General features: G+C 54.4%; 1 protein-coding gene across 1 annotated transcript; it reads right to left on the reverse strand.

Annotated features, from left to right (window-relative positions):
- Positions 1 to 864: 864 nt before the first annotated feature.
- LOC122379540 (E3 SUMO-protein ligase EGR2-like) lies at positions 865 to 11,024 on the reverse strand. Its single transcript, XM_043361815.1, has 3 exons — positions 10,718 to 11,024; positions 5,004 to 5,240; positions 865 to 2,809 (listed from the first exon to the last, which is right to left on the reverse strand). Exons 1-3 carry the CDS (start codon positions 10,851 to 10,853, stop codon positions 1,365 to 1,367), a joined length of 1,818 nt encoding a protein of 605 aa, XP_043217750.1. The 5' UTR covers positions 10,854 to 11,024; the 3' UTR covers positions 865 to 1,364.
- Positions 11,025 to 12,570: the final 1,546 nt, after the last annotated feature.

The following is a 12,570-nucleotide window of genomic DNA, read 5'->3' on the forward strand; positions in this document are numbered from 1 at the left end:
AGAAAGAAGATTAAAGGGCTATCGAATGCGCTTTTCCGCGGCGCTGTATCTCTAATGGTCCCCGATCGCTGTTTCGGAAAATGTTGAAATAGGCAACCTTTTATTTACCTTTGATGACCTCTGGTGACCTGACCTTTGACCTGACCTAAGAGATGACAGAAGTGTTTTCGTCCTTATTTTGGACGCTCTTTCGAATGTCGCTCACCGCTTATCGCATTCGCTACGTGGCCCAGGAGCGGAGTTAGAGGGGGTGCATTCAAACGCCCCCCCCCCTTCAACCTCCAGCAGGGCGTGGAAATCCGGTACTCTCAGCGGGGCGCGGGTTAATGACCTGTTAGGACCAAACAGTTGAGCTGAGTTCAAATCTGGCGACATTGTAGCGAAAAAGATCTAAAAGAGCTATGAAATATGCAAGTGATTGCTGATTTTTTCAAGCTTTTGTGGGTGGGGGGTGGGGGTATGCGTACATACATCTTGAAATATGTGTACAAAATGTGAAAGAATGTAGGCTAGTGTCATTAAAGCTGCCTAAATTCGTTCAAAGTGAACTCTTCTGGATGCTGCCTGGTAATTCACAAACAGCTCTGCGCAAGAACCGGTCTAATCGTGTTCCTGCATTCCGCTGCCCCGTGTTTATCTGGTATCGCGGGCTAGCTGCGTGTGTCTTTAGGCGAGCGAGGCCGTACTATCCAGTCTGAACGTCTCCAGTGCCCGTGCATTGTCCGATCAGGCAGCTAGGTGTTTCCGAAGTTCAGCGGCTCGTCGATCGGTAACGCTGAGTTGTATGGTGATGCTTCCTCAGTTTGTGGTCGACCCGCTATATTCCCTTTGTGACCCAACAACATCAGTCCTGAAACGCCAATATCCCATTCCAGCCACGTTTATTAAAGTAAAAACTCTTATATAAGAATAGTAACAAGATGCACGACGATGTGTTATAGGTAACAGCGATGCATGCATGACATGATTATTCAATCGTATGAGCGATTGATTGGCTGAAGCGGTCTCCTTTGCGGCGCTGGGCGCCGGTCCTCCGCTGCAGGTACATGTAGTTAATGGCAGTCGCAGCGCCGCCGCGGGCGTCTACACTCCCGGTACATCGAACAACCGCGCCGTCCCCACCCGCTGCGACGACGGCGCCTATAAAAGATTGCCTACGTTCGTTGCGAGTGCAATGGCATGAGCGTGAAGCTGGCTGAGCAGCCTGGATGCTGGATGACTTGGCACTGGTTTTCACGGCGGCGACTCTTTGTACTGGCCGGCCGGCGGGCGTCAGCGCCGCGCCGCCGCCGGCCGCCTCGCCGGCCGGCCCATATCACACAGTGGTGGCCCACCGAGCCAGACACCCGAAATTTGGCCGCCGACTAGCCGCTGCCTGCCGAGCCGGCGCCTCGGGTCTGTGTGGCAGAGGCGCGGCCGGCGCCCCGGCCGGGCCGACCGCCCGGTCCCGGCCCCGAACTGGTGCCCGGGTCGCCGCCGGGACCCCCAGGACCCCGGCCCGCCCGCCGCGGCCGGCGTACGTGAACGCGGGCGTGCCGCTTCTTCTCGTCGGAGCGGGCGAACTTCTTGTTGCAGACCTCGCACTGGAAGGGCTTCTCCCCGGTGTGAGTGCGGATGTGTGTGGTCAGATGGTCCGAGCGCGAGAACGAGCGCAGGCAGATGCTGCACTGGAACGGCTTCTGACCCGTGTGGATGCGAATGTGTCGCGTCAGCTCGTCCGAGCGAGAGAACCGACTGCGACACGACTTGTCCGGACACGGGTAGGGTCGTTCTTCCAGCGGTGTCCGGCTGGGTCGCGGCGAGCCCCGGCGAGGCCGCACCGGCCGCAGCGGTAGGGATGACCCTGTCGCCGCTGATGACGACGGCGCCAGGCCGGAGGGGCCAGCAACGGGCGAGCTCAGGCCTGAGGGACCCGCTACGGGCGAGGTCAGGCCGGAGGGACCTGCCACAGGCGAGGTCAGACCGGAGGGGCCCGCTACAGCGGAGGTTAGACTTGAGACACCAGCAACGGGTGACGTCATACCTGACGGACCCGTAACGGGCGAGGTCAGACCTGACGGGCCGGTGACGGGCGAGCTCAGACCTGACGGACCCACTACGGGCGCGGTTAGCGCTGAGGAAGTTGATACGGTCGGAGGCATCGCTGAGGGCCCGGCCGCGACCAGCGTCGGGTCGAACTGGAGGACGGACGGCAGGACGGGCGGCTGCCAGCGGAGCAGGCCGGCCGCCGGCGCCGCGCTGGCCGGGTACGCCGGCGGCGGCCGGCTGTACACGCCGCTCGGGTCGAACAGCAGACCCGGCGGCTGGCACAGGCCCGGGTCGCGCCCGAACGGCGGCTGCGGCTGGAGCTGGTGATGGTGCTGCTGGTGTTGATGCGGATGCTGGTGGTGTTGATGCGGCTGCTGGAGGTGTGGTTGCTGAAGCTGCTGCTGCTGCTGCTGCTGCGGGGGTGGCTGGAATGTCTCCTGCTGGGCCGGCGGCTGACCGTAGGCGGAGAAGAAGGACGGGAACCAGGCGGCCAGTGTGGTGGTCACGGCCGGCTCGGCCTGCTGCGGCGGGCGCGCCGCCTGCTCGCCGCTCTCCTGCTCCTGCTCGGTCGGCTGCTGGGACGGAAACATGCCCAGCACGGCCGGCTGCTCGGCGGACGGCGACGGCGGCGCCGCCGCGCTGCTCAGGCTGTTGGGGTTGGTGGGCTGGGGGCCGGCGCGACTGGCCGGCAGGGCAGGGACGGCGCCGGCGGCGGCGCTGGTCGGTGCGGCGCTGCTGGAGGTGGACTCGCCCTCAGCGCTGCTCCGCAGATCGTCTCCAACTGCCGGCACAGGAGACACAGCGGGTCAGCGGGGGGCGCGGGCGGGCGGCTGGTGGCTGGACCCGCCTAACACCGGAAAGAGGATCACGTCTGCTCGAATCGTATCCTCGGGCTCTAACTTTGACTAAGATGAATCCATAGTATGATGCTCTGCCACCATGCCGTCCACAAGCTATTGACTGAAGAAAAAAACGGGAAGGGGGAAACGAGGTGCATGTGATTCATGGGAAATTCATGTGGTCATTTGAAAGGTCATTTTTTCATACCAATTTTTCATGTGCAAAAGGATGTCTCATGTCCGGTTAATCAAAATGTCCTAGGGAAACCCACGTCGAATGGATTTTAACAGATAAGTCACCTTCCTGTTGGGATTGTAAGGAACATTAGGTTTTAATGTTGTCATTTTTTAGATAGCTAGCATATTTGCTGTTGTATTGCCTTGCATCGAGTATTACGTCAACCCAACATAGCTTTTTGGCGTCACTATTTTTGGATCTCGGTGACGGTAACCGCCTCTCCCCTCAACACTCAAGAAAGCAGCTCCAGTCTCCAACTTTTCTCGTAGTTCGCGGCGTCGGCGTGCTCGAACGTCCGCCTTCATCCCCGTGGGGGAATCAGTGACGATTGGGAGCCGCCTCTACTAAAACTGTTTCACCGCGACCGAACGGGTTACGAGCCGGGTATTTTGGTCCGGGCGTCATCTGTTTACTCCACGTCATGCTAATTCGGTCGCTGGCTGTCCGCGCCGGCGTGACGCGCCGGCTGGCAACAGCGCGCGCGGAATGTTGCCCTTGGCGGGCGGCGCCGTGCTCCGCGCGCCAGGGCCGCTGCACTATCAATGCCAAGGGCTCCCGGCGGCGGCGGCGGCGGCGGCGGTGAGCGAACCGGTCGGGAGTGATCTCATACAGCGCCAATGGCAGGCCGCCGCCAGAGTGACCTCACTCGTCGCCAATCAGCCGCCAGTGCCATGACATCACATGTGACGTCAAACTGTGACGTCAAATGAGTGACGTTGCCGTTCGTAGCGCGGGCGAATTCGAGAAAGTAAAGGCGTGTTTTGGGGAGAGTGCGATGACGGGAAACCCGAAACGGGCCGGCTGGGGAAGCTCCATTCGGGAAATTGGAAGGCCTTAATCGGGTCGTTCCCGGGGAAGGCTTGGGTCCGGGAAGGAGGCGGTGGCTTACCGTCATTGGGGAAACAGTGAGGCCCCTACTGATTCAGCACACAGGACCTATGGGAGACCGAATAAGGCAACTACCTACTGGGACGACTCTCAATGGGATATCTCATAGAAAATCACACCACTTGGACCAATGTTAAAGAAGGCATTTGACAAGCACCAGTCAATGCATGCGCACTTCATCTTACACAAAGATTTGATTGAGATACCATCGTGCTATTCAGGACAACTGACCCGAAATGGGGAGGCTACTGACCCATCGTCAGGGGGCAGTGACCGACTCAACATTGGGAGGCTATTTGACCCACCGGGGGGGGGGGGATGACTGACGGTGACTGCGGCAGAGGGAGCTGACTAACCCACCGTGGAAAGGCTACTTGCCGTCACCTTGCGGAGGGTGGGGCTTGCTGACCGTGACCGTGGGAGATGGCTGACCGTGACGAGACCGGATGACCCACAGAACATGGGGAACAGGGACATTCCTCCGAAGATAGGGTGTTTGACCCACCATGGGAAGGTGACCTGACCCTAGGGCTCGGAAGCCTGGCCGACCTACCGTGGCGTGGATAGGATGTTTGACGTGTTTTAGGGAGTTTGGCTGGCCCAGGAGCCTGGCCGACCCACCTGGAGTGGGGAGAGGGTGTTTGACCCACCGTCGCCTGGGAAGGGCGTTTGACCCGAGGAGCCTGACGGACCCACAGGTGGCGTGGGGAGGGTGTTTGACCCCCTGGCGCGGCAGGGGCGTTGGACCCATCATAGGGAGTCTGGCTGACCTACCAAGGCCTGGGGAGGGTGTCTGACCTGCTATGGGGAGCTTAACTGACCTACGTGACCTGGGGAGCCTAACTGACCTACCGTGACCTGGGGAGTCTAACTGACCTACCGTGACCTGGGGAGTCTAACTGACCTGCCGTGACCTGGGGAGTCTAACTGACCTGCCGTGACCTGGGGAGTCTAACTGACCTACCGTGACCTGGGGGCCTAACTGACCTGGGGGAGGGCGTTTGACCCACCTGTCGTCACCGTGGGGAAGCTGAAGAAGTCGTCGCCGACGTCGACGCTGGTAGAGGGCGTGTCCAGGTAGCCGGGGCTGGGCGTCGTCGGCGCGTCGTCGAGGTGCCAGGGGCTGGTGGGCGGTGACAGCCGGCCTCTGCACAGCTGCTCCCAATCGAGGTGCACGTCGGCCAGGCTAGGCGTGGCGGCCACCTCCACGGCGTCCAGCATCATCTTGGGCGGGCTGGCGAGCGCACCTGCGGCACAGCAGAGACTGGACTCAGCGGCCGGAGTGGGCGGCAGCTGCAGCGCCGCCGCCGGCCGCCGTACTACGCTGGCCGTCGGCTTCATGAATGAGTCGCGTCAGAGTGGCCGCGCTGCCGGCCGGCCGACGCCGCCGGCCAATGGACGGGCACCTTCCTGCAATGTGACGTCATCACTTCCACTAAGCCCCTCCCTGCTTCCGGCGCTGAGCAATCCGGTCCCAGAACGGGGCCGAGTGACATCATAGATTGTATGATGTAATGAAGTTCACTGGCGCTCCGGAGCTCTGGCACGTGACTGGCACGGTGCGGGGTTTACCGCGGCCCGGCGGCGCGGCGGCGAACGGAAGCACACCGTGGCCGACAGTGCTGTTTGATGAGGGGCGCGCCGAATCTCCGGGACAGGGAGGCCGTGGGTCGGTGCCATGTGCCTAACTATCTGACCATTAAATTGGGCTATAGAGCGCTTACTAGTCATCAATTGTCTGCCACGTCATGATAATTTGACTTTTTTTTATTACACTCGTCAATTTAGCCAAAGCTATTTCATGTCCAATAGTAAATATGCCGATCAGTTATTCAAACTGGCAGAGCGGCTAAATAAGTTATACCTACAACAACGCAGGCTTGTAAAAACCGTGATCTTGTTTCCAATTTAATTTGCATGGTGCTCAGGACAGGTAGGTAAGATTTGTTCTTAATTTGCTGTTAAAGAATGCATGGGTATTTTCGTTCCCAGTAAGTTTTGAAATCAGCGTAGGTACCTTTCAAAGGTTTTTTATAGTTATCTTACCTATGTGTATTGTGTAGGTGTGCATTTTTATACTGAAGCCATTTCTAATTTGGGAAAGTTTGAGGACTCGTGTGTTTTTATCCTATAAGAAGTTTTCATGCATGAGCCTGTACGTACTAAATGAAAGGGAAAATAAACCTCGTCGTGTAGTTCACAGTTATAAACATAGGCTTTCCTACAATACAAAGCCACATCAGCTGGATAATATTTTCCCAGCTCTCCAGGATGTTTTGTTTTAGTTTTCGTCTGAGCCACTTGGTGTATTTGATTAGCCATCGTAAAGCCGCCTCTGCTATCATGAATCCTGTTATGAACTGTTTATATTCACTATGTGAGTCATTATCGTAGCGTATCCTGTATGTCGTTTGTAAACGTGCGCGGGTTTGTTATTTTAAAGTTGATGAAATTCGTCTTCCTGTAAGTGCCGCATAAGCAGACCGGTATTATCTGGTAACGATCATCATTGTTTATGCCGGTAAAGCGGATCTTACCGCTACCTCGTATGGTTTTTTTTTTTCAAGACATGTGCTATGTTGTATAAACATTTATCATGTTCTAACCGTCTCGTTCGCGCTGTCATAGTATGTCTGTCCCGCCGCACTTCAGGCTTTGAGTTCTTTGGCTCCTTCTTTGCCTCATTCATTCTGTTGTGGATCGTGTTCCGCGCCCGCGTTTTTGCCGTTCCTCTCCCATCTCCTGTCCTTCCACTACACGAAGGGGCGGAGTTTACGCTGTGCCACTACAGCCCACTGCGACCCAGTCGCGTGCCATCCGCCGTGTTACCATCCGGCGGCGGCAGTGGCGGGCCGACGCGCTGTCTCGGCGCGCTGTCTGGACCCGTGCCAGCCGGCCAGCTGAGGCGCCGTGACGACTCCAGAGCGGTGACTCAGGGGCCGTCGTCACCGACTGAGTCACGCCGGCCGCTACCCACTGTTGTCTGGGCCCGCCGCGCCTCCTGTGACGTGGCGGCCGCGACCTTTGCCGGCCCGCCGATCAGCGGGTCTGGAGCTGGGGTCGCGGTCGGCGCGCTGGCAGCCCGCTGGACGCGCGCTGGACGGAGCTATCGCGGCCCCATCGACCTTCCGGTTTGGTGCACCGAACAGCTGACGGCGTGTGAGACTCACTGGGATAGTACCGAGTTGTGGCGGCTACCTGGATGGGTGCACAGGTAGTGGCATGCGGCACGCGACGGTATTACCTAAATAAGTGCGGCACGAAAGGGTGCTACTGAAGAAGTGATATGACAAGAAGGCGTGGGCTGAGTTTGCGATCAGGGAAAATTATTGTGATGCACTTACTCAAGCTGTTCCGGCAACCTATGCCACTACTGTTGAGTTCATCATCCATGGAATTTCCAGAGGAGACCGAACGATCCGAAAGCCGCAACCGGTATTTGTATGATGTCTCCGGGTTTTCGCTAGGTAGCAGTGCATTTTCGTGAGACAATACGACATAATTTACTGTGTTCATTCGTCCACTAATGCACGAGTAGGTTGTTGTAAGAGCAATAATGAAACCAGTTGGGTGATAACTGATCAGTGAGGAGTGCTAATAAGATCTTTATTTTCAGATAAATTTAGTTCGAATGTTTTCAATAGACGTAGGTACTGACTTATCAAGAGTCTGTGCCACACAGAGCATAACAGACCTTGACCTTCTCCCTGTGAGGGTCAAATTACGGGTCTTCAAATATCTGGAGAATTTTAGAAGCCATGAACCCCCCCCCCCCCCCCCACCCCACCCACCGTCGGCCGTTACTATAGCTCCGAACGCGTGCATAGTTCTTACGTTTACTTTAAAAGTGCTGTTAAATTTATTTCGTCTCATGAGTATGCATGGTGTTTCTATTTCCATTATTCCTTTTACTCCTTTCATGTATTTTTATTTTATGCATGTTTGTATCTCGCTTAATATGGATCCACCATGTGAAATGGCCTGTAAATGAACGGAACGGAGCTGAAATGAACGGGTCTAAATAAATAGTTTTAAATTCAAAAAGAGTACCTTTACATTTGTGCACGATCAAATGATATAGGTACTTGAGCTAAATTTAAATAACAGTAAAGGAAATGAAAAGCCTAATAGTGACGTAAAAGTTTCAAACAAATTCTCGCAGCAAAGCGAGAATATAGAATTTACCAACATTTCCTTGAGTCTGCCAACATTTCCTTCCAAGTGAGATCAAGGTCAGTTCAAAATTTTGACTTATTAGCGATTATATTGTTGACTTCCTAGCCCAAACAGCGAAGAGGTATTATAGCAGATTTTATCCAGAACGCGTCCGAAGGTGACTTACTAAATGTAGCGCTGCGGACGTCTCACAACGTACAAAGTCAAGGGCAATTCAGGTCATATAAGGTCATGCTAATCGCGATTAAATTACAAAGCACGTTAATAAATAACTTCATAAAGATAAATTGATTTAAATATCCAATTATGATTTAGTTTTAGCTGAAGGAGCGGAGTTTGCGAAATGTATTCTTTTTTGTGTTTCTGTCATTTTAGGTCTCTTTGAACGCAAGCCACTAAGGTTGCAAACAATTGCAACAAAAAAATCATAGCAACGGGCCCGTTAGGTTGGAAATTAGAGCGAATCTGATTGACATTTTTTGTGAACTAAATGACATCCAAGCCGAGTCGGGCCTCTTTCTGAATTGCCCGCGAAGCTTAACAGCATTGAATCTCGATCTCGACAGTTCCATGCAAGATTGCTTTACTAATGGTTCCCTGAGCTTTGCTAATTATCCTGTGCGAGAGGATAAAATTTTAGGGATTAGAAAATGTTTTGAAATGATGTCTATGTGCAATGAAAACCCACCATGAGATTGTTTCAACCATAATTAGAAGACTAATATTTTAATGAATTTTGCTGTCTCAGTGGCAGAATCGCAATTTTTGGAGATGAAGCCTGAAGGGTCCAGGGAGAAATAGCCCCTCGCATCTGAGCCCCAATTTGATGTTTCAAAATAACGGTGTGCACATTCCTCTTTCAGTTACAGGTGGCATGGTTACAGATTGAGTGGTGGCCTCACAGGTTATACGACGCTTTAATCCGTTCTGACTAGAATCAAGTTCTTGTGGAAATCCCTCTGTACTGTTAAAAAAAAGTTGCTATGAAGTTAATCACAGCGGAAAAATAACATCTCAAAATGAGTGATATGAAATTCGAAAGTTCCTTTCATCTGACCTCTGGCAGGAACAATCACTGAAGTCATTTAGGTAGCGCCAATGACCCCGAATGACATGATTGTTGATAATGATGCCTTTTGTAAGATTTGTTTTATGCGTTAATTACGCAATGTGATAACCATTTCGATTGGATAATTTACGAAAGCTCTAGGGAATATGGCTGGTCTCTGAAAGCAAAGGATTATAAACACTGCATGACCTTATTGACCGTATGTGGTATTCGTAATTCACTGAAATAACAATGAGAATGGAAATAATGGTCACTTTTAACATGGGGTACCAATGTCAATCCTGTTGTAAACTTGTATATTGTCATCTGTACATTTGATTTAAATCAAAACCTGATTTAAATCAAATCACGTCTGTTTATGAAGCCCACACTTTGATTACCTTCTCTGACTTATTCTCTCCTGTGGCTTTCTTTACACAAATACAAATATTTACAAAGTTTATTGTAAGCTTAGCTATGAGTTAGGTACTTTGCTTTATTCTCCGGTTCGTGCTATAGTGGAAACGCCACATTCACGAGCTAGTGGGGCATATGTGGCCAGTAATGCAGCTGTATTGGTGACAAATTAAAAAAATTCGGTCGGTGTTCTCGCCTCTCTCAGCATAGGTATCAACATAGTCATAAAGTTTAAGGCGGCTAGAAAGTAAATAGCTTGAGTGTCCAGCAGTGGAATGATATGATACGAACCACCCGTGTACCACGTCTTTGTCCACAGACTTCAAACAGCGATTATTCGCCAAACCAGACTGCGTCCAATTAGCTTATAGCCCCACGGACCTCACCTGAACGGCCACCTGGACCATTCAGCGCAGCGCCAGTCTGTCCGAGATAGTCCGTCCATCAGTCCGTCCCTCGCCTAAGCAGATGACAAGGTTCCAGGGCCCCGCAGACCCAGATCCAAAAGCCCGTCCGTGACCTAGACAAATGGACCCACCATGCAGCTGGACCCACCATTCAGACCCGACCCACCGCGCCGGCCTGTTTCTCACATGAGTTATCTATCCCTCGGACATATGAGAGTCCAGGACCCACCAGACCATTTCCTACTGGAATCCTGAAGCGGAAACCATCATCCCCGGACCCACCAGCCCGTCTCTTACCTTCAAATCCCAAAGCCTCCAGCCGGTGAACTCGAATAACTCGAAGCCCAGGACCCACGGCCCCGGACCCGCTGTCATGAACCCACAACCCCGGACCCTCACCTGGACCCTTAGCCCCGGACCCACAGCCCCGAAAATGCAGTCACGGACTCACGACTCCTGCCTCTCACCTGGACCCGCTGTCCCAGGCCCACAGCCCCGGTCTATCACCCGGACTCTCGCCTGACCTGCAGCCCCGGACCCAAAGGCCCGGACCCGGCACCCGTCTCTCACCTGGACCCGCAGCTTCCCTAAACTAAAATCTCTCACCTGGACCAAAAACCCGGATCAATCTCTCACCCGGACCCGCAGTCCCGGGACCCACGGAGCTGTCTCTCACCTGGACCCGTCGGCGGAGCGGCCGAAGCTGTCCGGTCACCGCCGCCGCCCGTGTGGCTGCCGTTGCTGCTGCTGCTGCTAGATTCCAACAGTGGAAGTGTCGGGTCCATCACGCACTGACCGACACAGACAACCATGGTGTCCGCAGCATGCCAGCCGCGGGCACGGCCGGAATGAGCAGACCGGGTGTGGCGCCGCTCGGGGACGGGACCCTCACCGGCCACCTGTGAGTCCGCGGCCTCGGGCGCTCAGCGGCGGCCGACGCGGCACCACGTGCGCGGGGTCATAGCGCGCCGTCGGCCGGGCTTCCTCTCGCACGGTCGGTCGGCTACTGGCCGCCGCCGCCGGTCACGGCGGCTACTATAGCCCAGCGCCGCCGCCGTCGGCCGGCTCGGCGATTCACAAAATTGGACCGAGGCCCGCCACCGGTGCGGCCGTCCATTGGTCGCCGCCGGGGTGACGTCACTGACCGGCGCGTGGAGAGTTGGCTGGTGAAACGGTGCGGTCGGGAACCGTCGGAGTGCCGGGGTCCATGGCACGGGCTCGCCGGGGGGGGGGGGGGGCACCTCACGCACTAGAACACGTGCAGGGAGAGGCTGAGGTCAGAGCGGAGCGGACCCTGCTGGCTGCTCTCCCTACCTGTCTCTCCCAGTCCCCAGATCCAGCAGGTGGTTCGCCCACTGCCGCTGATTCGTTCGATCGCCCACCCACCGTGTGAGTACGGTTGGGCGGCGACGGTCGACAGCCCGCTAAGGTCGTCCCGTCCAGCCTGGATGCCATGTAGGGCAATGCTCAGCTCGGGCAAGGTGTGCCTGGTCAGCCGTCTCCCCCGGCGCGAGGGTTGCGGCAATTGCGGCACCGATCATCGTCGCCGGAGATCGCCAAATCGGGACCGGCACAGAGCGCAGCCCGTGATTAACGCGGCAGGAGGAGGACACTCAATGCCGGACACGCCTAATGAAGTCAGCCACGCAGCGGCCGCTCCTCGCGCACTCGTGGGTCTGACCAGACCTCAATATGATACGGGGCACGGAACTACCCAATGAAATGCACTCGAGGGCCGAGACTTGAGGGAGTGCGCCAGATGATGTGATTGCTGCTTTTAAGACAGCGAAACTATCTATCGATAATTCCGTTTCATCAGAGCAGTACTTATTCACAAGCCCATTTAATGTAGGTATGTATATGGTGTGTAGCTATGGTGTGCAACTGCACAATATAAATGCCTGTACCTGTATTTGGCTGTAACTGGATCTGGAGCTGAGGCATTGAACGATGTGTTCCTTCTGGTGACGATTCTGATTATTTAGAGCGTCATGAGTTTTGACTGCGTCCATAATGCCGTTTTGACTGTGATTGCTGAGGCCGGAGATGGTTAATTGAAAGTCGATCTGAATTGCCTCATCCACATGTTACGCTGCATCAGAGACTTAGTCGAGAAGAAGACCACGGGTAATGACTTTGTGAGAAAGGCTCTGCAGTCTGCATGCTTGAAAGTATTGGTGATATTTTCTTACTTTTAATATGTACGTCTCAAAATTACCCCACATTTTGGTAGACCTGCTATAGGTAGCCGCTTGCAGTGCAATTATCTTTTTGGTTGAGGTACCATGCTGCACAAAGATTTGAGCTTGAAATGAATATTGATAACGCTCTATTGAATAAATAATGTGAAAGTGCTTGTCCCTTCATGAGCCGTCCGTGTTTTTCGGTCCGTGATTTAGGTCTGTTAGGCTAACATCCCCTTCTCGCTGGCTTTGAACCACTGTAAGCATGCATGCTGTTCTTCTCTTTTGCCTTCGTGAGTACCGCCATGAACCGTGTGTTTGACTTACTTTTGACTTGTTTGACTTG

Source organism: Amphibalanus amphitrite, unplaced genomic scaffold, assembly GCF_019059575.1.
Source record: "Amphibalanus amphitrite isolate SeventyFive unplaced genomic scaffold, NRLGWU_Aamphi_draft 000080F_arrow, whole genome shotgun sequence".
Classification (NCBI taxonomy): domain Eukaryota; kingdom Metazoa; phylum Arthropoda; class Thecostraca; order Balanomorpha; family Balanidae; genus Amphibalanus; species Amphibalanus amphitrite.

What these genes read in the sequence shown, in the direction of transcription:
- LOC122379540 (XM_043361815.1), bottom strand. Translation starts at nt 10,853, where the DNA reads ATGGTTGTCTGTGTCGGTCAGTGCGTGATGGACCCGACACTTCCACTG. An exon ending in CGCTCCGCCGACGGGTCCAG is followed by an intron (nt 5,241 to 10,717) that starts GTGAGAGACAGC and finishes GCTGTGCCGCAG; the next exon opens with GTGCGCTCGCCAGCCCGCCC. An exon ending in CTTCCCCACGGTGACGACAG is followed by an intron (nt 2,810 to 5,003) that starts GTGGGTCAAACG and finishes CTGTGCCGGCAG; the next exon opens with TTGGAGACGATCTGCGGAGC.